The sequence below is a fragment of the Diplodia corticola genome, assembly GCF_001883845.1.
Source record: "Diplodia corticola strain CBS 112549 chromosome Unknown scaffold16, whole genome shotgun sequence".
NCBI classification, from domain to species: Eukaryota; Fungi; Ascomycota; class Dothideomycetes; order Botryosphaeriales; family Botryosphaeriaceae; genus Diplodia; species Diplodia corticola.
In genome coordinates this window covers 1-25,020 of record NW_017971495.1, presented here as the reverse complement: position 1 = coordinate 25,020, position 25,020 = coordinate 1, and the positions used below count along the sequence as shown (strand labels likewise).

Below are 25,020 nucleotides of genomic sequence, written 5' to 3'. Positions count from 1 at the left end.
TGGAGTCCCGAAATCCCGCTGCCAAGCCCTGCGCGCCGACGTCGACGCCATCCTGGGTGTCTGGCTTTCCACCACCGCCGAACCGCCCATCCACCACCCCGACCCTCGCCATGGCCTCCAAGTACGCTTTCAGCAGCGCCGTCAAGGAGCTGCGCTTCGCCCTCTGCCAGTCCTCGTCCCAGAGCGCCCCTGCACGGTACAATTCCGCCCCCGCCGCCCACCTCGATTGGAAAAGAGACAACGCTGATTGGACCGCCCAGGAACTTCCTCCTGCGCGCCTACCCGACCATGAAGAAGCACAACCCGCACACGCCGATCCTCATCAGAGAAGCCCAGAACGTGGAGCCCAAGGTTTTCGCGAGATATGGTGCGCCGCGACGTCCCCCGGTTGGAAGACGGGGTAGCATTGGCTGACGGAAGCACGACAGAGTTCGGAAAGGAGAAGATGCTGCCATTGTCGGGTGAGTGGGCCTGCTGTGCATGTTGCGACGCTGGCACGAGCGCAGAAAGCTGACTATCCGCGCAGGGTTGGATGATGCGACGATTGAGAGCAAAGTCACCGAGCTGGTCAAGTCGTCGTAGATGCTATGAAGTAGCTGCTTCCCTATCCGAGGGCTGTACAAATACAAAAGGCTCCGCACTGCGGGAGCATCGACGGCTCTTTAATTCCCCACCAATTCGCGTTGGGAAGACGTGTCCCTAGAACTTGGCCGCAACCGTCGCGTTGCCCGCCAAATCTCCAAATCGATACTGCGCCCAGCTCATACTCCCGTCCGCGAGGGTGAACAGACGAGTACCGACATCACTGCCCGCCGCACCTGCGGCGATATGAATTGGCAGCAAGTGTTCGAAGGTTGGATGGGCTTGGCGGGCATCTCCTCGCTTCAAAATTTCGGCCATTTTCGCCTGTCTTTGGCCTGGCTCAGCCGTAGCAGCATCCTTCAGCGCACTGTCGAAGCTGTAAACGTAGCTGCGTCCATGTCAGAAGCTGGCCTTTGCGTGAATGGCAAACAATACATACGGCATCGGCTGGTCTTGGCCCGCGGAAAACCAAAGATCCCTCAAATTGTGCACGGCCATGCCGGACGTTAGGATAAGGATATTCTCCTCCCGAAGAGCTGCCACAGCTTCTCCTAGTCTGTGGTGCTCGTCTGGGTTTTCGTTCTTGAAGAGAGAGACTTGAACGATGGGGACATTCAGTGGGTTCTTTTCAGGATTGAATGCTAATATATGTCTTAGCCCCGTATAACCTTGATATATCTCGGTCAGTGCTTACCAACAAGTAGTGGGAGCCAGGCACCATGATCGAGACCTCGGGTTACCGGCGTGTAGCCAATGCCGGCATTTTCAAGCTTTGACATGACGTTCTGTGCCAGATCTCGGCTCCCTACGTGAGGATACTTGATTGAGTAATACCAATCCGGAAAGCCATAGAAGCTGAAAGGTCAGCTCAGCTCGAGATTGACCTACAGTTGCACTCACTCGTAGATCAGGTCGGTAATCTCAGCTGTGTTTACCAGCACCTTGTCGTTCCGGCCTTGCCAGTGAGCGGAGAAGAGAACCACTGCCTTTGGCTTGACTTTGCTTGTAATCTCCTTGCCGATCTCCTGTAGTTTTGCATATGCCGGATGATCTGTTTCTTCCACGAGGTTTGGCTATTTTATCAGTACACAGGTGGTTGGGGGAGGGTTGGCGATACTTACCCCTCCGTGGGACACGAAATATACGGGCGTCTTGGGGGTTTGCTCTGCCATTTCAGCCTTGTGAGTGTTTCTTTGCTCAGGGTTCGAAGTAACGGCTGGAAGCACGTGTAAAGTCACAAAGTCCTTGGCAGCGGACGCAAGATCGTACGAGGATGCTAAGATAGCCAGTGCCACTGCTAGCCCGGCGACTATAAATGCAAGGCTGTGCAATCGGGATATGGGCATTTTATCAGCGGTGGTTGATAGTTGGATCTAGCATCTAGTGAAAAGGAGTTTAGATGCAGCAGTTAATAAGACTGGGTGAGCGAGTGCATTTGTCAAGCAACGGTGGAGCATGATGTGTGATCGGAGGTTCGGTGCGGACCCATTCCGCTGCCGCTGTCGGCTGCACCGCCACACCTTCCTAGAGCAGGACACGCTTCGCTTTCCAAACGACGTGCGTCTTCAAACACACTGCGTCATGTTCACCACAATCGAAACCATGGTCTTTGCCATTAGTGCACCCTTCTCGTTTCCCCCCCGACGAAGGGAGGATCCGAGTCGGAGCGGGGAGAGTGGTCGCAGACGGACTCGGCGAATAGCACGGTGAATTGGCGCTCAGCAAGTGGGACGCAGCCAGTCGACGGCGAGGCAGCGGAGAAGAGGAGGCCACGAGGCGCACAAGCTAGACGAAAGGTTCAGACTGGTGTGCTGGGGGGGGAATTAATTGACCGGGCGTGGGGCGAGGCGTTGAGCTGTGTACGGGTAGAGCATCCAGCCAATGAAAGGCGCGAGATCAGCAGCGACGGAGCGAGACTGGCAAGTGACCGGGCTAGTGAGCGTGTGCAGTGAAGCCGGGCAGCAATGCGCAGCGGCGAAATGTGGACTGCTGTGAGGCGACTGACGCCAGCCGGGATGCGCACAGGCCGGCTGCAGAGCCGCCAAAGCTGCCGGTCCGCCACCCTCCCGCCGCAACACCTCGATACTCGTTTGCCGCGCGATCCCCGAACACGGGCGGCGGTCACGGACTCACGGGCCAGCGTGCTAGCCTGCGCGCTACCGCAAGTGCTGGCAGTTGGCACGCAACCCGGCGTGGGCGGCCGTTGGCGGTTGGCGGTTGGCAGGCATCGCTTCCATGGCCCCGACATTCGCAGCGGAGCCAGCTGAGATGGTCCCAATCGGGGGGCAGGACCGGCGCACAGTGGCCGCGACGGGGGCCCGGCACGAGTGCAGTGGCTCGCGGGGCCAGCAGCGTGGCCAGCAAGCAGCGAGCAGCGTGGCACCGTGGCCAGCGGCGGGCGGCAGCGGCGAGTCGGCGACCCAAGCACCAACTCGCCAGGCCGGCTCTGCAACGGAGCTGCAACGGGCCCCGGGCGCGTGGCAACGGATTGCGGAGCAGCGAATGGCGCCCAACGCGCGCGACCAGCCCCCAGGAAGCACCGCGGCCTGCCCAGCCGGGCGCTTGAGCCTCACGCGGCCTCATCACACAGCCCTCGTTCTGGAATAACGCGGCCCTGGAGAAAACCGCGGCCCCGGATGCGGGAGGCTTGTTCTGGGCCCGGCTCGAGGGTCTCGCCGGATCGGCGCAGCACCTCTGTCGTTTCCGCGCCCTGCATGCGACCGGCCGCCCTCGCCTGCTTGCCTGTTCGAGCGCTAGCCCTGGAACCTTGTTCTTCCCACCGCACGCCCATCGTCCGCACCACCCTCGCGCGGCGCTTCGGCCTGTATACTGTGTCTCCCTGGCCGCGCCTAGTCCCGCTTCTGGGCGCCCGCGGCCACCATGCTGCCACCATGCTGCTCTCATCCGCAGGGGCCGTTTCGCCACCGCAGCCACCGCAGCCAGCGTCCACGCGCGTCCGCACCGCGACTGACTGCGTACCTGATCCATCCTGTGCCTCTGTGCCCGGCGGTCTAGATCTGTCAGATCAGATGCCCGCCCGTCCTGACGATTCCCACGCCGGTCGAGCTGCTGCATCTCGCATCGCACCACTTTTTCCCGCCTTCTGCCTCCCACCTCCGTTGAGTGACAATCCCACCTGGCTCCCGGCCCTGCCCAGCCGCCCAATCACGTCCCCGCCAGGCCCGGCAAGCCGACGCCGGACCGCGTCCATGCTAGTCGGCCTGTCCACGCAGCTGCTGCTTTCGTTTGATACGCCTCGGGCCCACCCTCCAGCGTGCTCAGTTGGGCACCACGGCGGACCGCAGCATCGGTCGATCCTCTCGGCCGCTCGCTTGTAGTCAAGTGTGTATAGAAAAGCGCCACAACTGACCTCGGCCCCCCTACCTCCAGCCAATTCTCGTTGAGTAGCGACAGAGGTACTCTCCAACACTAACTCTCTCTCTCTCTCTCTCCCTCGATCCCCGCTGGTTGCCTCGACCCGGGCTCGGCTGCGCGTCGGGAGCGCGAGGAGGCAAAACCTTTTCTGATCCATCTCTTCTCCTCCCCTGCAAATGGACCCAAGCTACCCAGATCCCGGCCGGCCCCTTGAGGACGCCGCTGCCGTTCTCGCTGCTGCCTCAATCACTGAAGCTTCGGCCAGTGCCAGCCGCCACCATTGGGGCGCCTCCGCCGCCAGACGGACCAAGCCTGCAGCCACCTGGACGCACATCAGCGCCGCTGTGCTCGAGTCGTTGCGCGATCTCCACTATGTCCTGTCACTGTGCGGTACCATTCAGCACGTCTCGCCTAACAGCCCGGCATTGCTGGGGTACGGCCCCGAAGACCTTGTAGGCACCGTGCTGGTAGACCACGTGCACGAGGACGACGCGCCTGTCTACCGGGACGAGCTTCGCGAGGCCTCGTCGACCGGACGGCCTTTCCGCTTCTACTGTCGCATCCGAAGCCGGGTCAATACTGTGGGGGCGGGCACCAATGCTGACACCGCTCTCTTTCCGTCCGGATTTGCGGACCAACACCTAACGTCCTCCCCCTCGTTTTCCGTCTTTGAGATCACCGGCCGCTTCCATGAGGTTGCTTCGCCTGGCCCCATCCCTGTCGGTATCGGCATCACAGCTACACCGCCAAACGACGATGGCCTCTTCGTCCTCATGGCCCGGCCTTACCCGCTCGCCCAAGGCACCAAACTCGACTCCTTCCTGTTCCTAAAGATCGAAAACGAGCGGCTGACCGCACAGTTGGCCGCGCTGAAGGCCGAGCAGCAGGACAACGAAAATGACGCCGATTCCGAGGAATGCGATGGCTACCAGACACGTCAGTACTCCATGGCCGCGCCCACGGCCGCCTTTGCAACCACGGCCATGCGGCGCCCGAGCGACGGCTTCCCATGGTTCGATGTGCAGCCCTCCAACGTGACGCTGACGACGGGCTCCGCCTCCTCAGCGCAAGAATCCGTCTTCAGCGGCAGCGGCAGCAGCATGTTCGGCCCGGCCAGCAGCAGCAGCACCAACACATCCGCCTCCGTCATCGTGCCCTCCCTCTCGTCTCCTTGCCCCCGTTCCGTTGCTGGGAACAACAACAAACCCCCGCCAGCCCTTCTCTCCCGCACCTTCAGTACGACCGCCGTCCCGGGCACCATCGCCGCCACCACCAACCGCAGCAGCAGCAGCAACAACAACAAGAAAAACAACATCAGCATCAACAACATCAGCACCAACAACCGGTCGCCGCCGAAGAATACCCCAACAGTCATGGAGGGTGACGTGGGCATCCCGTTCATCGTCAAGGCGCTGACGGGCGGCGCGGGCTTCAAGAAACGCGCCAAGCAATCCGTCGACGACTACGTCTGCGCCTGGTGCAGCGCCACCTCTTCACCCGAGTGGCGCAAGGGACCTGCTGGGCCGAAGAGCTTGTGCAATGCGTGCGGCCGTGAGTCTTTTTTTTTTTCCTTCCTTTTATCCCCCCTGCTTTTCCTCCACTTCCAACCTCCACCCCCCCTTTTCTCACCTCGCTTACCCCCTTCCTGTTAATTTCGACTTTTTGGAAAAGAGAAATGGCTAGCTGACAAGAAAACGCATGGGGAACAACAGTACGTTATGCCAAATTCCGAAGGAAGAGCGGCGGTTCGGGAAGCGGCGGCGGTGGAAGCAGTGATGGCGACGGTAGAGGCGGCGGCGGCGGCGGCGGCGGCGGCAGCAGCACATCATCGTCGGGGCCGAAGTCGACGACAACGGTGGGACCCGTTGTTGCTTGAGGTGACTGTCGCTTCTCCTCCTCCTCCTCCTCCTCCTTTTGCCCTTCGCTCACCACGCACACCCTCTATTTTCTCGTGATCACCCAGCCATGCGCTTTATGTGTATGTGTGTGTGTGCATGTGCATGTGCGACGAGGGGAAGCTCCCTGGTTCTCATGAGAAACTGGGGGCGGGACGTGAGAGACGAGAGCGACGATAAAGGGATGAAGTACTGAAGAAAGTCCTCCTGCCAGGAACTGGAGCACCGGCGGCCCGCCCTCTGCTTTTCTATCCCTTAGGATGGATCGGGCCCAGAGCCTTTTTCGTTCTTTCTTTCCTTTTGTCCACTATTTTTTCTTTTTCTGCTTCGCTTGCTCGGTTTCCTGTTTTAACCGTAGTAGGAGTACAGGGGTGTGTTTGCTTCTTTTTTCCTTGCTTGCTCTCTCGATTTTGCTTTTTCGAACTAACATGGACATAACTAACCTTGTTCCTATCTTCTTGCATTCTGGAGTAAGAGAAGAGGCGGCAACTTGTCTTCCTTTTCTTATGCTTTCACACTTGCCATACCAGATGCGTCTTTTGTTGTTTTCTGTTGCTGCTGAATTCCCGCGGGTAACGAAATCCTAATTACCATGACGAGACCAATGAGTAAGGGTAATGAACTCGAGCATGTAATTGTCTTTTTGGGAGCGCTTGTGCATGTGAATGGGTATATTGTTGCTCTCTAACACCATCTCCTCCCTAGCTCTTTTTGTCTTTTTCATTGGACGGATGGACCGGGTCCTGAACGTTGAATGCTGCAGAGGTATCATTCGGAAGTAGCCGTAGCAAGAGAAGGAAAAATCCAACCAGCGATAACTCGACTTCTTCCCATCTCTTCCTCCCCTGAGTTCTCTTTGCCCTCCTTACTCAAGCTGTTCCCCACTCCCGGATGATTGGCTGTTCAGTATCTCTCCACACTATCAGTAGCGAATGAAGAAAAAAAAATGCAGCATTCCCCTCCGACAAGCTTCGGAATAAAGTCTTCCTTGAGGAGGTCCAAAGTTTGACAGTGAGCATGATATGTAGCGTGTTGATATGTTTGCGCTGTACTGCTTCGCGTGTGGCACTCGGAGGCCCTCGGTTCTAAGGCTCTTCTGCTGTGTTCTGAACGACAAACGTTTCCCTTTGATGTCGTGGGGAGTTCCCGCCGTCTGGTATGCAGGTTCAATGCGATGCATCTCACAAGAGACATGATCAGATTTAATACGAGGCTATGCAGTTCATCCCCTCCTTGGACTCTCGAAAGCTCAGCCGACCGGAATATCGCGTTGAGCCACCGGTTCGAAATACTGCGCGATGCCCAGGTCGAGCGTCTTGAGGCTGGTGGGCTTGACGAAGAACTCATCCGCACCCGCTTGCTTCGACTGCGCCTTGTCCTTTGGCGAATCTTGACCAGTGATCATGAAGATGACAGCGGCGTGGCGGCCGCAGCTGCGCTCAATCTCGCGGATCTGCTTGGTCGCCTCGATGCCGTCGCAATTGGGCATTTGCATGTCCATGAAAATGAGGTTGAGCGGTTGCGTCTGCAAGTGTGCCTTGTACTGCGCCACCGCCTCGTTTCCGTCCACGGCGCAGGCGTACGGGATGTTGCGCTTCTCGCAGTAGAGCTTGAATATGCGCAGGTTGATGGCATTGTCGTCGACGAGGAGCGCGCTGATGGGCTCAACGATGCGCATTTTCCGCGCGAACACGTCGTGTATCTGCTCGTTTGGGCCAACTGGCACGCCATTGGTGATGGGTGATTGCTCAGGCAGCTGCTTGAGCTTGGCATAGGTTCCGTTGATTTGGTAGAGGATGTCGTAGAGGCGGGTGGAAAGGAACGGGCCTTCGAAGAAGAGGATCCGGCTGTTTGCAGAAGGGACATGGAGCGAGCGCGTGCTCGCACGAGAAGGGATAAGACATACGGATATGGCGGTGGGGTCCACTCTCTTGAAGTGATCCTGGAATTCATTCTCGTCCTCACAGTAGCTGACGAGGTTGAGCGCACCTTCTGAGATGTCCGAACGGACATAGCCACGGTGTTCGAGGTAATTCATAAAGTGTCGGACCAGTGGCATGACTTCCTGGCCTGTGGGTACCTCGTGGTATCGTTTGGGGACGTCTTTCATGGCAGGACGTATATAGGGGCAATGGTCTGTTGGACAAGCAAAGCCCGGGTTTCGAAGTTCCACCCGGAAGTGTGATCCTTTTCCAACTTCTGATGAGACCAAGGACACAGAGCCATTCATGGACGTGGCTATCTTGGAGGAAATGGTCAAACCCAGCCCGACGCCTCTGGTATGTGCGTCGCCCTTCTCATAAGCTTCGAAAATTCGACTCTGGTCCTCTTTGCAAATGCCAGCCCCTGTGTCCTTGACATCAAATTGCAACGTGGAGTAGTCATCCTTCGCGGTGATTATGACAAGAACGCTCCCATTCTGACTTGTTGATTGAATAGCGTTCAGGATCAGTGACTGCAAGCATTCTTTGAGAAGACCGATGTCAATCGTGACAATGCTGCACTCAATCGTGAGTTGGTTGTCAAATAATATCGACGTTGAAGCCAGCTCCTCCTCTGGAAGCATTAAAGTGATGTCCCGTAAGATGTCGGCCTCGAGGAGATTCAGTTCGTAGTACGAAGCTTGCTTCATTGACCTGCTCGACTCCGCCCAGCGATTTAACATCAGCATGTTGTTGACCGTCGACATCAGTTCGCGCCCGGAATTGGTAATTGATTGCAGATACAGTCGAGCGTTTTTGCTCGTGTAAAAGTCCGTGCTCGATTCTGTGACGCTTGATGCGATGCTCGCTCGTTTGGCTGCACCGTTAGAAAGAGCGTGCTCTGCCGTCGAAAATAGTTCCTCCCCAAGAAGCTCCACGGAACCAAGGATGCCGTGGATGGGAGTGCGAAGCTGATGGGTGATGCCGCGGAAAAAGGTCTCCTTAGCTTTCAAGGCCTCAGCAAGAAGGCGCTCGTGATAAAAGTCGAACAGTATTATTGCACAAGACTCGACGAACCACGCGTCAACATCGTCCAAGATGAGCTGGACTTTGATGAACGATACGACCAAAAAGCGGGCGACAGGTTGCTTTTGGCATCGTGCGACCATGGCGCGAATGGTCTGATCGGATTCCAGTCGGGAGTGATTGCTCGTTCGAATCAGATTTTCCAGGTACTCCGTGTCCTCCCACAAGCCGTCTTGCACGTCGTCGGAGAAGGAGATTGGTGGCCGGGCCTCGAGCTCGATGATGCCGTTGTCTGAGTCCTGCAGGGTAATTGATGCGTCCGGGTAGATGTCCCGAAGAGCGTCTTTCACCAAGTCCTCTACAGTATGCTGCGTCGCCCTAGACTTGATCCTGGATAGCATATCGCCCATGGCCTGGCGCTGGCGTTGACGGTTGATACGTGACCTGTTGACGATTTCGGCGCTGAGAATATCCGCGAAGCGTGATAGGGCTGCTTGCTTGTCCGCATCAAGTCCCTCTGTCTCAGAATTCATGGCTATGCACAAAGAGCCCAAAGCGACGAACTGTCCGTTTTCCGTTTCACAGCGCAACTGGGCTCCAGCATAGCTACGCAATCCTCCTTCCTGGACGTGGGGCGAATGGCAGAAGCGCCAATCTGATAGCATGTTCGGAAGGACAAAGACCTAGAGCGGGGGGTCAGCGTGCGAGGGCGGGGGAGCTTGGTGGACTTACCCCGCGGGCCTGGTTGATCGTGTGCGCGCAGGTGCTCTCCCTTCTAGGAAGCAAGGCCAAGGGCACTCCATCGGTCACCAGCCGCTGGTCTGCAGAGGACGCGTTAGCCGCAGTTGCGACCGACAAATGGGAGGAGCTGACGAACATGTATTCTCGGACATGATTCCCATGATGACGAAGTCCCAGCCAATGAATGAGCGCACTAGCTTGATGATTCCCTGGAGCTTCTGGAGCAGCTCTTCGTCCTCGGCAATGTCTTTGGTATAGTACCACGTCATGGTCAGGCGCAGACGCTCGTTGCGGGACAGAGTGGGATAGAGGTAGGGAGCGGAGAGGTCGACGGGCTCGGGCGGCAGCGGAGTGGTGAACGGGGTCGCGGAAGCCTCGCCATAGTTTTGGGTATGCTCCTCCTCGTCGAACGGGCGCAGCGGATGGTCGGCATGGTCCTGGTCGAAGATGGGCGCAATGCGCGAGGGGCGGCGCGGCAGGGCCTGGTGGTCGGATTCGGAGCGCTTGAAGAGACGGCCGGCCTTGGGGAAGTACGAGACAGAGCGCCGCGGTGGCGAGCTGGTCATTGTGCGCTCGAGGGGTGATGGGGCAGCTGCAGTGACGGGCGGTCGACCGTGGAGAAGAGTGCTGCAGGCAGGCGGCGAGCAGGGAGAGGCCAGCAATGGCGCTAGAGCAGGCGTGGATTCGTTGGCAGCAACCACGCGTGTGCGCGGGGCCGCACGGCTGCTCGAGACTAGGACGCCACAGCGAGGCGGCGGATCAAAGAGCAGCAATCATACAAGCCGCAGAAGGTCCGCTGCGGCTCCAGCGTGAGCCATTGGCGTGGCGGGGAGGGGCAGCTGGCCTCAGCACCGGCGCGGGGCACAGTCGCGGATTCCGGGGCGCCTGAGAGCGCGGCGGAGAGGGCGGGCGGGTGGTGGTGGTGGTGGTGGCAGTGGGAGAGGTGACCGAGCAAGGATGGGCGGGTCCTTAGTGTAATTCGGAGCGTAGGTATATGCAGGGCAGGCGAGCAGCAACGGGTTTAACGGCGGAAGGCCCCTGCACGGCCTAGAAAGGCTGGAACGTCGCTGGCTGCGCGCCACTCCCACGGGAAAAAGAAAAAATGAGACCACTGGGGCGGAATCGGCGCTACCCTGCACGCTGGCCTGCTCTCTGGATCGGGCGGCGGTGGGCTGTTGCAACTGGCCCTGTGGCCCTGTGGCCCTGTGGCTGCTCCGCCTGCCGTTCTCGTAGGAGTCGGCGCTGCGCCTGTGCTCCGCTCCGCCCCGCCCCGGCCACGCGGTCTGAGCTTGCCGGCGCGCGCAAAAAGCCTCACTAAATAAAGCGACCTCTACCATGGCGCTGCTCCGCTCCCAGGCACCAAATCGCGGCACCTGTGCCCTCGTGGCCTGAAGCCAAGCTCATCCAAATTTCGGCTCCACAGCTGCGTGTTTCATCGACGCCGCGATCTGCGCTTCAACTAATCATTCATGGCTGACCATCTAAATCTCGCTCCAGTCACCACCTTGTCCTACCAGTTACTCTCTCGCAATCCTAGCGCCCTCGCCTGCATATCCGTCTCATTTCATCTCGCGCCTCACTCGTAGTTCGCACTCGGGTCCCCGTCGAACTCCACCAAGCTCTGCGGCTGTGCCGTCCCCGGCACTGCATACCCGCCGACATTGGTCACCGCGGCAGCCAGCTCGAGGATGAAGTCGCACTCGCTCTTGGGCAGCTGGTCGTCCGTGGTCAGCGAGAAGCCGAGGTCCCCCACGTTCAGCACGTTGCCCAAATCCTCGCCGCCCGTCGTGGGACGGGGCCAGTTGATCGCCGGCGGTATGTTGATCGTGGCCGCGTACGTGTTTGGGTCGCCAGAGCGCGCGTGCGACGTCAGGTACGACTGGTACGCTGTTGCAAATGACCCGAACCCCGGCAGCAACGGAAACGCAACGTCGTCGCCGAACGACACGTAAACCTGGTAGAAAGCGGGCAGTAGGTCCGTCCCATGCCAACCCGGCGTCACGCTGTACTGCATGTTCCACGTCTTGCCGTCGTACGCGTCCGTCAGGAAGCGCGACCAGCACGTGAAGGACGAGTCGCGCACAAACCCCTTGGTCCGCTCCGTCTCCGTGGCGTACGTATCGTTGGTCGAGACCGGTGGGTAGAACTCCTCGATGGCAGCGTTGATCCCGGCCTCTTTGGCATACTCTGGGAAGACAGAGTCGATGAATCCGTTGAACTCTTCGTCCGTCTGAATGTGTCCATCAACGAACAATTCAGCCTCGTCGGCCGTGTGGCTGATGATAAGGGACTCCAGGTCCTTCCAGTAGTTTCCTATTCAGTGTGTGAGTCCGGCAATGGGGAGGATTAGCCTTGGGAAAACTGACCTGACGCGAACTCTAGCATGGGAAGTTGACGCACGTAGTCTCCGTCTGCAGCGGGACCAATGTTGAAAGCACTTTCCGGCGCGTCCCTGATCAAAGCTTCGTTGGCAGTGTCAAGGGTTGCCGAGTCAACTGCGCGGAGACACTCGAGCCCTTGGCCCTCGCAGCCAGCAAGCGTGGTGAAATTTTGATAGATGTTCTCAAGAGTGCCTTTCCGATCCCACATGATTTGGAATGCCGAGCTCTGCGCAACTGCCCTCTTGAATAGAGGGTCAAGGGTGCCACCTTGCGCTGTAAGGTGATGCAGGATCGAGCCGGCTCCCGCACTCTCACCCCTTGGATATTGTCAGCAATCCTCATTGATTGTCGCGAGCGTAAGAGCGCAGGGTTGTAACGAAGGTGATGTACTAAGACGGTCGTGGTCCGTGCGTTGGGTGTTCTGGGTACACTTGCGGAAAGTAACTTACCAGGCGTTGACGTTTGTGGGGTCTCCGCCGACCAGTCCAATGTAGTCTTGGACCCATTGGAAGACCGCTGTCACTGATCTTAGCGCCACCCGCAAATTGCCAAGGAATGGGCAACTGACCTCTCTGGTCCCAGAATCCAGCATTAGGCACACCCTCGTTCTCCACGGTCTCTCCAGCAAGAAACCCGTAGGTTCCCAGGCGATAATTGCCAGCGACGTAGACGACGTTCCCGCCGGATTGTTGGATCAGACCCGTTCCGCTGTAGAACCCAATCAAATCAAGTGCATCTTTGCTGCCGAACACTGGGACGTGGTCAGGTTCTGCCTTGAAGATGAGCCGAGAGACGTACCATATGCTCCCCCATAGATCCACACAATCACCGGCAGGCTTTTTGTGTCAGGGCCTCGTACAGCATCTCCAGGAACAAACAAATCCAAGAAGAGACAGTCCTCGGAGCCACCTTCAAAGATGGGAACAGGGATCCCGGCCAAGAACTGGTTGACGGCTCCACCAATGGGAGCGTTGTTGCCGGGGCCGAGGAGATTGAGCCCTTCGATCGGAGCTTGAACGCAGATCGGCCCGTAGCTCCCGTCCTGGATGGTGTCGTTGTTGGCCGGTGGCTGAGGCTTGCGCCAACGGTTGTCCCCAGTGGGTGGGGCGGCAAACCTGATGTTCTTGAAGGTGTACACCTGGACAGTGTCGGTCAGCTGCTGGCTGCATCGGCAGGAGCGTTCGACGTACATCAGCATCTGCGTTGTATTCTGATGCCCGCCATGTCCCGTAAGGGAGGGTCAGAGTGGGGAGCTCATCCTGCCGTTTGCTGAACTTGACACCGAGTTGTGCGCCCAGCGGGCCAGCTGTAGGAGCAGCACACACCGCAGTGGCCAGCGTGCAAATCAAAAGGCTGCACAGACGCATGTTGGATCTAATCGAGCTTAAGGCTGGGCCAAGCGAGTGAAGTACGGACAACAAAGCGGTGATGCACATGATGAGGCGCTGATCACAGCTGATATACACCTCACCCAGCGCCGTAACCCGAGGCTTCACGGGACAGTTCGAATCCCTTGGCCTCGTGGAAGGTAATCTAAAACCCGCTCGTCAGGCATTCCGGGCCTCGGCCCGTCCGCCATGCCACCGCAGTCGTTGCTGTGCAACTTTGGAGATTGTACCACTTCGGGATTACGTTGCGAGCGGCTATGCAGTAGGCCACTGGCGAGAATGCAGGACCCAGATACGACCCAACGAGCATGAAAATGCATACGAAGGCGTACAGCAGCGGATGGGAATATCAAGTGGCTTTGACCTTTGGTTGTGGTGGGGAGGGGCCGCAGGAATGGAACTGGGGAAAGGTGCGGGGTGGCCAATCAGGGCCGTGAAACCGACCGGGATCTGCTGTCAGGCGCCAGCTCAACCGTGCATAAGAAAAACTGGGCGGATGATGTGGCTCGTCGCTCCAATGCTCGTCTGGGCCGGCAATCCTGGATAATAGATCGGCATCAATACAAGCACAGCCTGATTGAGCAAGTTATCCGAATCACGGAGCAACCGGCGAGGCTGCATCCAGGTCTGCTGACGAGCCGTAATTCCAGTGGTTGGTGGGCTCGTTTCGCCTGGAATGACCATTGGGCAGCCTGGTCTTGAATACGAGAGTGGGTGTCATGCAAACCGGGTGCTCCGGCTTGATTGACGCCGATTGATGCACACGAAGCGAAGGGCCTGAGAAATGGCAGCATATAGTCTGCGCGGGCCGTGCACACGACTCTGTTGTGTGGAGGATGGTCTCCGAGGCACACTGATCGAAGCCCCGCTACCGACGGGCGCAAGCGAGCTCGTAAGGCTTGACCACTGCGGAGAAGGGCCCCAGGAGAGACAGCGAATACGCCAAAGTTCGAACGACATGGACCGCCTCGGACAACGCGAATTCTGGACGAGGGACCGATGAAGCGCATACATCCACGAGCCAAAAGCCACCGATGCCGATCAGTTCAGTGAGCGGGGGTTTCGGCACCTCGGCATTCTGAGGTGCCGCCGGGATTTCGGGAACGATGTGGGAAAAAGCATAGCGGGTGGGGGGTGGGCGAGCTCTGGCAAGCCAAACGTGGCGGCGTTGAACGAGAGAAGAAGAAATCTCGCAGAGAACGGCAACGACTAAATGGCCCAGAACGCCAAGACGCTAAGCATCATGGTGGGGCAAGGGCCGGAAACGGAAACGGAAACGGAAAGCACAGTTTCCCGTCGGATCATCGTTTCCCGCTCCTCCTCGCAACCGTCATCATGAACAACACCACACTGCAGTCGCGGCCATACCGGAGCCACCGCGTGCCTGCCTGCGACAGATGCCGACGAAGGAAGATCCGGTGCAACATTACGGCCACGGGACAGCCCTGTGAGCTTTGTGCCGAGAAGGGCCTGAGTTGCCTATTTACGGGCACGCGTACAAGCAACGCCCGTCCGCCCGCCGCCCATCCTGGCCGCCCAAGTCCTGCACGCGCAGGGAGAAGGTCCAGGTTGGAGAATGCCCGGCCGTCGTCTGTTTCTAGAGCCCGCGCATCCGACAGCGCCGTAAGCGAGGGGTCCCCCACAGCTCCTCGCCATTTACGAGACACTTCTGCCCCCAGCACTCGCAATGGAGATCGTGCTGTATCAGGCCCTGCCGGCGAGGCCTCCATCGTAATCGGGCCATTGGTCGCTGAAGATGTGCAGATCCTTCAGCGATACTTGACAGCGGAACCAAGGACCGGCTTGCATTCCAGCCAACCGTACAGCGTGGTTTCAAATGCTCCAGGTGATCCCATGATATACTTGGCGCTCCCCAGACATAGAGAAGGACTGAAGCTTGCCAAAGACTCGGGTCGCAGCCAGCGAGAAATCCTTGACCAGATCCTGGGCCCCAAGAAGCAGGAGGTTGTTCAACTCTATTTCACGCACATCCATCCAGCATTTCCAGTGCTCGATGAAGAGCTGGTCTCAGGACTAGATGGCCCAACGCTTTCTTCTACGCTTCTTTGCGAAATCTACGCGATTTCTCTCACCTTCTGGAACTTTTCCGATACGCTGAAGCACCACCATTGTCCCAGCGAACAGTACTTCTGGAACCATGCCATCGCCGCGCTGCAAGAGGATTTCCTTGCCCCAAATTTGTACACGCTCTATTCTTCTATGGTTGATTTGCTGGGAAGGCCCGTCGGATCCATCCAGGGCAACATTATGAATTCCGGCAGGACGACGGCCTTGGCTCATAGCCTCGGCTTGAACCGGGACCCAAGCGAATGGAGAACCGCGACTCGGGAGAAGAAAATGAGAATTAGGATATTCTGGGGCTGCATGGTTTTGGATCAATGGTATTCCGCAGCAAACACATCCAGCCTCATGTTTACTGACCTTTGCAGGTCAAGCTTTGCTCACGGCGTTCCTCCATCGATATTACGCAGACAATACGACGTCCCGCTACCTACTCTCTCCATGCTTTTGACGCCTGGAAACGAGACCATTGAAAGAGTCCAAGCAGCGGAATGCTTCATACAGCTTTGCCGGCTATCCCAGATCCTCGGCGACGTGCTTCCATTGGTATATGATCTCTCAGAACCAGACAAGGAGATCTGGAGGAAGCTACGACGCCTTGAATGTGATCTCGATGAGTGGGAGCAAAAGCTTCCCGAATTTCTTCAGGTCGGTGCCGTTGAAAATGCAACATCTGTCTCCGGGGCCAGTAGTCTACACTTTGGTTACCTGTCAGTCAGAATGCTTACTTGTAGGTTATCATACCGGGTATGTATCGAGTATCCTTGGTGTAAAATCCGGGTCTTTTGAGTTCTCGAGCAGCTATGTGTTTCTCATGCTCCCCGGTAAAGGTTCTGACGTGTACTAGGTTGCTGCCCGTGAGAAGGGATCGGACGCACCTGATGTCCGTCAATACCATTTCACAACTCTCCGTCGTGCAGCCACACGCATCGCCGATTTCGTTTGCTTGCTCAAAAGTAGCCATCTAAGGGAATTTTGGCTTTCCTGTGAGAGCTGGACGACCACCTCCGCAACGCTTCATGCGCTGATGCTGTATTAGTTACTGGCCATTTACTTGTCTCGGCTGCTACTGTCTTGCTACGTTGCGCTATCGACACCGCCAACGCCACAGTCGCCGAAGAGTGTAGAAACACTCTAAAAACCCTTCGGAGAAGACTACACCTCGCCAAAAGCAAAGATAATTGGGATCTCGCGGACATGTTTATCAAGCGTTGCGACGAACCCATCTCCAGGATCATAGCACCATTGGATTTCCCAATGAGGGATCGCGAAGTCGGCACCGTACATGCAACACAGGCCACTGAAGAGAACCAGCAATTGGGAACCCAAGAAGAAACGCCTGATCTTGGAACGAGCGGCTATCCCGAGCTCAATATCCCGATTGGTCCGCTGGATTCAGATTGCCCATGGGAGTCATTGTGGGACATACTTGAAAGTTGAGGGGCCCTAGGAAAAACACTTGATTACATTGTACACTGGGGCAGAGCATTGATTGGATACGCATCGATTACTTGACTGATCATCAACCCATCATCTCTTCCAATTACTCCTGTCGACAGACGCCCTTACAATCTGCTCAATGCTTCAGTCTCGGAACTCTCATCGTACAAAGGCATTGTTCCTGGCGTAATCCGCAACGCCTCTTCCATGACAGCCAAGCCGTGATCCATCTGTTCCTCGGTGATGTTGATGGGCGGTGCAATGCGAAAGACGCCGCCGAAAGCGGGCAAGGTAGACAGCTGTGCCCAGACGCCGAGCTCGGCCATCTTGCTAGAGATACGGAAGCCGAGGGCCGCATCGCCTTGCTTCGTCTCACGACTTGACACGATCTCGACACCAGCCATGAGGCCGCGGCCCCTCACGTCCCCCAAGCACCCGTACCTTTCCTGCAGCCGCCGCAAGCCCGCCTGCAACCTCGCGCCCAGCCGCCTCGAGTTCTCAACCAGGCCATCGCGCACGACAATGTCCAACACCTTGAGCCCCACAGCAGCGGGCATGGGATCGTTGATATGCGTGGTGTAGAACAAGAAGCCCTTCTCCTTGGTGACCCGGGCGATCTCGTCGCTCGTGACCACGGCAGCGAGCGGCACGCCGTTGCCCAGCGTCTTGCTCAACGTCAAGACGTCGGGCACCACGCCGTCGTGCTCGAAGGCGAACATGTCGCCCGCGCGCCCGACGCCGGTCTGCGCCTCGTCGACGATCAGCAGCATGCCGCGCGCCTCGCAGCGCCGCTTCGCCGCCGCCAGCCACCCGTCCGGCAGGACCAGCATCCCGCCCGACGACAGGATCGGCTCGACGATCAGGGCCGCCAGGCTGCCGCAGGATTGCCTGTCGAGCATCGAGAAGCCGTAGTCCAGCTCCGTTTGCCAGTCGTACGACCCGTCCGCGTGCCGGAAGATGCTGCGGTAGGTGTTGGGGGCCGGGAGCATGAGAGAGCCGGGCATCTGGTCGTTGGGCTTCTTGTAAGTCTTCTCCTTTTTTTTTTTTTTTTTTTACCTGCGAGGGAGGGATTTGAGATGATGGGTGTGTACGCACCATGGGACCATGGCCGGTTCGGCCGGAGAGGTACTGAGCGGCAGCGGCCTAATCGATCTGGCGTCAATATTGATTCTGATAGCTTGAGGCGCGGGGAAAGGAAGGGTAGGTAAAACGTACAACGCCCGTCACGCCGTGCCAACTCGCAGACAGGCCGACGATTTCGAACTTGCCAGTGTACGACTTGGCCAGCTTGATGGCGGCTTCATTGCTCTCGCCGCCGGTGCTCAGGAAGAAGGCCTTGTCGAGGCCTGGAGGCGTCAAGCTGGTCAGGCGCTTGGCGAGGTTGATGACCGGTGGGCTGAGCATCCCGCTGAAGAGGTGGTCCAGATTGGACGCGTGTTGGGTGATGGTCTCAACGATCTCGGGGTTGCCATGGCCGACCAGGCAGGACTGTCGGAGCGAGCTTAGCTTCCTTCCTTCCTTTTTTATACTTCCAGACTAATGGAGAACGAGATGGCATACCATCTGCCCTGACGTCCAATCCAGCATCCGATGCCCATCTGAGGTGTAGATGTAGCCGTCTTTGGCATGCGTGATGATGTCTGGATGGAAGGCCGAACCGAAGGAGAGCATGCAGTCCTCAGCGTCAGCCTTCAGCGCGGCTGCGTCGATGTTGGCGTAGATGTCCGGCATATTCAGGTCTTCTTGGTTGATCTGTTGTGCTGCGGTGACTGTCCGACTGAAGGGTGCAGCGAGGCGCGGCCTTTATAACCACCGGTACAATAAGGCGGGGTGAATGGCGACGCTTTGGGATCGTATCTGGACCTAAGATGAGCTGGCAGTCAGGCAAGGGTTCGGATGGTTGATAACGCAGGCGGGGAACGGACAAGTTTTGCGCTCTGCAGTTTTCCGCTCTCCGTCGGGAAAGTTTTCCGCCTCAGTTGAATGGCGAAAAGCATTGATCCATTTCTTTCCTCCCCCCCAAGAGACTACACGTTCTTCCTTCCGTGGGCAGTTGGAGCAGACATCGAGGCACAGAAGTGGACCTGAAGTCCGTACACGTACGTCCGGACATCAGTTTCCACCACGTCTCTCTGGGCTTCATTCTTTGCTAGCCCACTGTACCGTCTGCGCGCTACACGCCCGTGGCAGAAATGCGAGTCGATAAACGGTTGTCACATGCCATTTCTCTATGCCGGTCTATCTATCGGTATAGAAAGTCTTCTGCGCATCTCTACTCAGCGGAATGGTGGTCCAGCGTAAGCGCGCGAAAGGAGGACGACCGACACTATGCGCACGGGCCATGTCAACTGCTTTGAACCATTGTGGGCACACTGAGCCGTTGCACCGCACACACATATGCGTAGGCCTGTAGATATGGAGACGGGTGGCGCTTGGTAAAGGGGGTGCAGGTTGAGCAATGTGCTGAGTGCACACAACCTTTGCTGTCTCACCAACGTAGGTCGGCTTGCCACATTTCTCTGTATGAAACCTTTTTTTTTTCTTGCCAACGACACCGCGACCACAGGCCGACTGGCCGTTGATCTCGACGTTATAGCGCTCAAGGCCAAGTACACAGTAGACCGATAGCTTAGTGTCGCGCAGGCCGCACTCGATGAGAATGGCATGAAGGAGTGCCACTCCTACACCCATACACTAAAAGTTCAAACCTTCTTGCGTTGGCAGTGGACGTAACTATCCTGACATAGATGTGAACTGCCTAGGCTCTCTCACATGGTCATTAGAAGCATTCATCCGGATGTACATGCGCCGGAGTTCAGCTGTCCGTTCCCTCGACACGGCAACGGTATGCGTTTGTTATCCCGTGCCTGAACGGCGCGCCAAGCTTTCCTTAGCGATGGGCATCCGGTCTAGCTCTTCGTCTCTCCAGAGGCGCGGCATTGCTGATCGCGTTGAATCAAGCCAGAAGAGCACACGCCGTAAGTGAACAGCGCATGACTGAGAAGGCGGTAAAAGCTAGCCCACCAATAAATGTGCAAACAGTACAGGCTTGGCTTCTACAATGATTACTCGAGCGAATATGACCGTGGCGTCGCCAGTGAAAAGGAGGGGGAAGGCCAGGCCAAACCAAACCAAAAAAAAAAAAAAAAAACCCTCTGACGCAACCACCAACCGCGCCCGCGCGGATAACATGAAGCAGCCACCGAAACCTTCGCGCGCCGGCCCGGCTGACAATAGCGCCTTCCTTCACGCATTGCGCATCCCGTACCGATCAGTCATAGTGCGGTGGTACGAGAAACCAGAAAGAGAGATTAAAAAAAAGGGGGGGCGAGGGCACAAGAGGAAAGGACGGAAGGATGAGAAGCTGCTGTCGTGTCTTTCTGCAAGCTCGAATAGTCCAGTTTTAGCAGGGCCAAGAGGAACACAATAGCTAAAAAGACGATCTCGCATCCATAGTGGTAGGTAGTGCCCGCTACATCCGCGCGCGCGCGCACGCACACATACGCCGGGCCATCGACCCGCCACGGCGGAGGTGGCAGCTCCTGGTCACCACCACCGCCGCCGCCGCCGCCGCCGCCGCCGCCGCCGCTGGCGGCCCCCATGCCGCGCGCGCGGAGCGGACGGGCAAGGCCGCCGTGGCGTTCGCACAAGAGGCGGATCTTTCGATTTGCTCGTTAATTCTGCTTAGGCCCGATCCACCATCCTGGTAGCCTTTCGGGATGGGCCACCGCACATAACTGCAAGTACTAGTCTGTCCCCCCCTGCTAGTCATTAGCGTCATGGGGGGGCCTCCCTCAGCCACAATCAATGCGACCAGGAAAGCGGCCCTATGCTGGTCTCGACCGTTTTCGTGTTCCTTTATTGGCAACAATATATGCGACGAGTAGGTAGGTAGGGAGATTAGGAGTGGAAAAGGTTGCGAACGAACCAATAGTTTCTCATGGCGAAAGCTTGGGAATGATGAATCTCTCTCCCTAGTGAGATCATCAGTGGCAAAATGTAAGGCTATCAGCATGCTTACCATGAGGCCGGGGAGACTTTCCCAAGCCTCGTCGCTTTCGATCAACAGTTTAAGAAAACTAAGTTTGCACCCTGTAGCACCACGTCGTTAATTAGAATTTTTTTTCTCCCTCAGTCCAGACCAGAAGCGGGCGACTACGCGAGAAGCTGACTTGATTGTGGCGGTGGGGGCCACGCCATCCACTTTGGTGAGACGCCGCAATTGGTCGGGTCGATTTATCCACGACGAAAAGGCCATCGTCGACACTGTTGCGCGTAGCGTCTCCGACCACGCGCCGGGGGGAATAGTATAGCTAGGAAAGTGTGGGTGTGTGTGGTACGGACGGTTCTCCGAAGTGGCATGGGCGACTGATGTACAAGGCGTGTATAGGGTATCATGCATAAGCTCACCCATGCTGCTTTTGGCGAAGATCGGTGGTGACGCACGCAGCAGGAGGCACGTTTCCTCGTTCGTTTTTCCTTTTCCTGGTTGACTGATGGCGTTGCTGACATGCTGCGAGAGATGGCACGACAGCGGCGATCATGATGTGCACACGCCGTTGCAGGCAAGAGGCGTGGTGTGGTGCTTTTTGCTGATTATTGCCGGGGCTCTGATCCTTGCAGCGCACTGGTCTGGTTGGGGGCGTTCTTAGGAGAGCCAGTGGTCCCGAGGTGGCGAAACGTTGGATTATTGAGTTCAGCATTGCTTCCTTTTTGTGGCGGGCGCTGCATGCGTCTCCCGGACGCTGCTTCTCTGCTTCTCTGCTTCTCTGCGAGGTGGCCGGCGTGCGCGTGCGGCGGCGGGCGGCGGGCGGCGGCGGGCAAGCGAGACGGCGGCGACGGGGCGGCTGCGAGGAGTGTAGTTGAAATAAAAACAGTGGGCTGGTGGGCTCACGAGAGTGGCATGGCGGTTCGGTGGAGCTGGCGCTGGCGCTGGCGCTGGGGTGTGCCAGTGTGGCCAGTGTGGCCGGTGTGGCCGGTGTGGGAGCTGGCTCCGGCTCCAGGCGAGCTGGGAACCGGGGTCGAGGCAAGCGCCGGCGTCGTTGCTCAAGTGGGGAAGGGCGATGGACAGGCGAAGAGACCGGTTTCCCGGCGATCTGCCTCCGGGCGATGCGAATGTCAACACGGCGCCGCCATTGGATCGCCCGCTGGGCCGGGTCGCGACTAGTCAACGCTCTTTGATCCCTAGGACTGTCCACATCCATTTCCCTTTCGCGGTTCCAAACCCGGCCACCGAACCACCCAACCAAACCATGATGACCATGATGCTCTGGCCGCCCAGCTGCGCGCATTGTTCTGCCATCGGCGTCGGCGACGGCGTCGGCTTCGGCAGCGCAGGCACCGCGGCGCAGCGGCGTGGCATTGCGTCACCGGCCTGCCTAGGCACTGGCTCCGGCCTGCTGCAGCTGGTCCAAAGAATCCATGCGCTTATCAGGACGAGCAGTTGCAGCCATGTGGGCCTTTGACTTCGCTCGGATTCCTTTTGCTCGCCGTCGGGAAATTAGGGCTGTGCCTCACTTGGGGGTTTCAGGTGGCACGGCGGGCTGCTGCGAGGCTGTCAGACCGAGCCCCGGCGACATCGCCAGCTTAAGCGACGTGTTTTGGACGCATCCCATGGTTGCGGTGCAGCTGCTTGCCACGACGAAAAAGCCACGAGGGATCGCTCTAAATTTAAGCACCCGAAGATTGGGATTGGCGGCCATGGGCTCCCGCGGATACGGTTGTCGTTTCGCCTTGAAGCAGGTAGAGTGTGTCTGCGCGTTCCGTCTCCCTGATTCGTCCTCCCCGACTGCCCGCCCCGGAGCCCCTGATTCGGCCCCGACTCCATTGCGACCACCAGGCTCTGCAACAGGCTCTGCAACCTGCTCTGCAACCTGCTCTGCAACCTGCCGCTGCGCACCCTATAGCTGCAGAAACTCGCTGTCTGACGCCCACGTGCTGCCTGCTCTTCCGGACATTACCCGCCCTCATCCAAGACTGCTGCCCAAGACATGACTTGGCCCTGCTACTCTAACCCGCGCTGTCTATATTGACTGAGACGCTAGCAGCCATGCTTCCGACAACCTTCCTGATTAGGCTTCTCGAGGGAGGACTTCCCCTTTGGTCGTGGAAGCGTGGTGAATTACAAAGCTGTGAATGCGATTGAAGAAAGTCTAAAAATATTATACGGCCTCCGCAAAGTAGCAGAATGATTATACAAATTGAGAAGCTCACCCCTGAATGCATTTCTTGAAACATCGGAAAGCCCGCCCTTGTGATGTACATTGCATGGCTATGACTCCAAAAAAAAAAAATGAAAGAATAAGCGCAAGTCAGCTCGTCGGCCCGAATCCGCGCTAGTGGTAATGCCAGTCGAACATGGTCGAAAAGATGCCGATGTGAAGGTGGGAAGCGATATCATGGTCCTTTGGTGGCGGAATGTCTAGAAACTGTCGATCCAGGGGGGTCCTGATCCTGGTCCTGGTGGTCCTGATCCCCATCCTGATCTTGATCTTGATCCTGATCCTGATCCACCGCCGCCTTCATCAATTTCGATCCGACCATGAGAATCCCCTGCCCTTGAGAGTGCGAACGTATTTGATTTTGCTTATCCCAAATGCCAGTTCCTTTTGGGGGTATCATGAAAACAGTTGCGCCGGAGGAAATGGTAAAGTCTCAAAAAGGGTGGTGATACGCGTAGTTGTGTTCTTCTTCCAGTGATCCCAATTGTGCCGGTTCGCCGAACCACGGGGCGTTGTACGGCTGCACCGGGCCCGGTTGCATGCCCTCCGAACCCGGGGGCATCAACGGCTGCCAAGCCGCCATCGATGTTGGCACCGCTGCGTTTGGAGGCCCTGAAGAACCCAGCTCGTGGGTCGTATGTCTTTGTTGCTGCACGGCCAAGTGACCCGAGTGCGGAAATTGTTGGAAATCGTGCGGCATCGACTCCGGACCTCCGTAAGACATTGACCGCGCGACTCCCCCGGGCCACATTTGCTGGTTGGGCGGTGGGAACTGCGGCTGTGCGAGCTGGCCGTGGGACGATTCCTGGCCCGATTGGCCCTGTATGCCGACGGGCTCGGTGAAGAAGGATGCTGATACCGGAGCTCCTGTCGCTGACCAGTACGCGACCGAAGAAGCCTCCGAATGGCCGTCGGACGGCGTCTGACTCGGGTAGCCCTGGCCCCACGTAGTCACGTCGAAGTTTGGAGAGTACGGGAACGGGGTTTGCTGGGGAACGGCTGCTGTCGGCGTCAGTGAACAATGCCGTTGACGCGGTGAGTGCGACGTACTCCCGCCCGCCTTGATGTCAAGAGGCCCGTCCATCTCTGAAGTGACGGCAAAACCGGGAGGGGGCTCACCGGACCCCATGGGCTGGAATGAGTTGTATTCCTCAATCGCTTCGTGCCCAGACGCGTTGGATGCGCGAGGAGACGAGGACGACGAGGAAGAAGCGACCTGTGACACGCTGCCTCTTTTGGCAGCCTGCGATCTCGACTCTCCCGGGTTCTGCTGCTCAACCGGGTAGAAGTTGCACTCCTTCTTGAGGCGGATGCAGTTTGAGCACCGCCCCTGCGGGTCATCCGGGGCCAGAAGACATCTTATCTTCCTTCGACGGCAGTGTCCTGGGAGGCGTCAGCTACGGAGCAAGAAGAAGAGGAAGACGAGGCAGAAGAAGACGTACCGCAGGCGACGGAGGTGCGGTGGTAACCCAGCTTGTTGCGGCGTTTGTCTGAATTGGGGGAAATGGGACTCGACTCTCCGAGGGCGAGGGCGCGCATGTGAGGCGTGGAGGAGGAGCGCTTGATCTGGGGATGGATCTTGCCTCGCGAGTGGCGGCGCTTGTCGTGGAGAGTCTTTGCAGAGTCGGCGGGATAGGCGGGCAGTCCGGGGTGCAGGTCGTGGCCATCCAGGTGGTGGGCCAAGGGCTGTGCGACGGCGGTGCCTGAAACCGGCTGGGAAGGATTATATGACATGCCGTGCTGCGAGGAGGAGTCGAAGGTCGGGCTGACAGGACTGTCCCTACGAAGGGCCTTGTGCGCGGCAGCCATGTACTTGATCACCTCGAGGCCTTCCGGAAGGGGAGCGGGCGCTGGGCAAGGCGGGCATCCGGGGGCGGTACCGAACAGATCTGCAGCCAGGCGCAAGTGATAGGAGAGTTTTCAGGAACAAGGCGAGCGGCGGGCTTTCTCAGTGAGGGCCTGGGGGG

At 58.0% G+C, this 25,020-nt stretch overlaps 8 protein-coding genes across 8 annotated transcripts; 3 read left to right on the top strand and 5 right to left on the bottom strand.

The window, feature by feature from the left end:
• Positions 1-110: 110 nt before the first annotated feature.
• BKCO1_160008 (nadh-ubiquinone oxidoreductase) lies at positions 111-582 on the top strand (the record flags this gene model as incomplete). The annotated part of the gene is made up of 4 exons (XM_020271533.1): positions 111-196; positions 261-367; positions 429-461; positions 527-582. 4 exons carry the CDS (start codon positions 111-113, stop codon positions 580-582), a joined length of 282 nt encoding a protein of 93 aa, XP_020131828.1.
• A 117-nt stretch (positions 583-699) lies between these two features.
• Positions 700-1,928, bottom strand: BKCO1_160007 (aromatic ring-opening dioxygenase subunit; the record flags this gene model as incomplete). The annotated part of the gene is made up of 5 exons (XM_020271522.1): positions 700-970; positions 1,022-1,223; positions 1,277-1,437; positions 1,483-1,655; positions 1,704-1,928. 5 exons carry the CDS (start codon positions 1,926-1,928, stop codon positions 700-702), a joined length of 1,032 nt encoding a protein of 343 aa, XP_020131829.1.
• A 2,205-nt stretch (positions 1,929-4,133) lies between these two features.
• Positions 4,134-5,833, top strand: BKCO1_160006 (white collar-2; the record flags this gene model as incomplete). The annotated part of the gene is made up of 2 exons (XM_020271511.1): positions 4,134-5,508; positions 5,670-5,833. 2 exons carry the CDS (start codon positions 4,134-4,136, stop codon positions 5,831-5,833), a joined length of 1,539 nt encoding a protein of 512 aa, XP_020131830.1.
• Positions 5,834-7,101: 1,268 nt separating this feature from the next.
• BKCO1_160005 (histidine kinase hhk3p) lies at positions 7,102-10,107 on the bottom strand (the record flags this gene model as incomplete). Its single annotated transcript, XM_020271500.1, has 3 exons — positions 7,102-9,483; positions 9,533-9,621; positions 9,678-10,107. The coding sequence occupies 3 exons, from the start codon at positions 10,105-10,107 to the stop codon at positions 7,102-7,104; spliced, it is 2,901 nt and encodes a 966-aa protein (XP_020131831.1).
• Positions 10,108-11,117: 1,010 nt separating this feature from the next.
• BKCO1_160004 (carboxylesterase family protein) lies at positions 11,118-13,289 on the bottom strand (the record flags this gene model as incomplete). The annotated part of the gene is made up of 6 exons (XM_020271489.1): positions 11,118-11,854; positions 11,908-12,239; positions 12,372-12,438; positions 12,491-12,673; positions 12,721-13,060; positions 13,113-13,289. 6 exons carry the CDS (start codon positions 13,287-13,289, stop codon positions 11,118-11,120), a joined length of 1,836 nt encoding a protein of 611 aa, XP_020131832.1.
• A 1,356-nt stretch (positions 13,290-14,645) lies between these two features.
• Positions 14,646-16,832, top strand: BKCO1_160003 (c6 transcription factor; the record flags this gene model as incomplete). The annotated part of the gene is made up of 4 exons (XM_020271478.1): positions 14,646-15,712; positions 15,761-16,139; positions 16,240-16,378; positions 16,432-16,832. The coding sequence occupies 4 exons, from the start codon at positions 14,646-14,648 to the stop codon at positions 16,830-16,832; spliced, it is 1,986 nt and encodes a 661-aa protein (XP_020131833.1).
• A 125-nt stretch (positions 16,833-16,957) lies between these two features.
• On the bottom strand, positions 16,958-18,563 carry BKCO1_160002 (uncharacterized protein; the record flags this gene model as incomplete). The annotated part of the gene is made up of 4 exons (XM_020271467.1): positions 16,958-17,866; positions 17,928-17,975; positions 18,048-18,320; positions 18,393-18,563. The coding sequence occupies 4 exons, from the start codon at positions 18,561-18,563 to the stop codon at positions 16,958-16,960; spliced, it is 1,401 nt and encodes a 466-aa protein (XP_020131834.1).
• Positions 18,564-23,486: 4,923 nt separating this feature from the next.
• On the bottom strand, positions 23,487-24,862 carry BKCO1_160001 (zn2 cys6 dna-binding protein; the record flags this gene model as incomplete). Its single annotated transcript, XM_020271365.1, has 3 exons — positions 23,487-24,052; positions 24,104-24,436; positions 24,496-24,862. 3 exons carry the CDS (start codon positions 24,860-24,862, stop codon positions 23,487-23,489), a joined length of 1,266 nt encoding a protein of 421 aa, XP_020131835.1.
• Between the last annotated feature and the right edge of the window lie 158 nt (positions 24,863-25,020).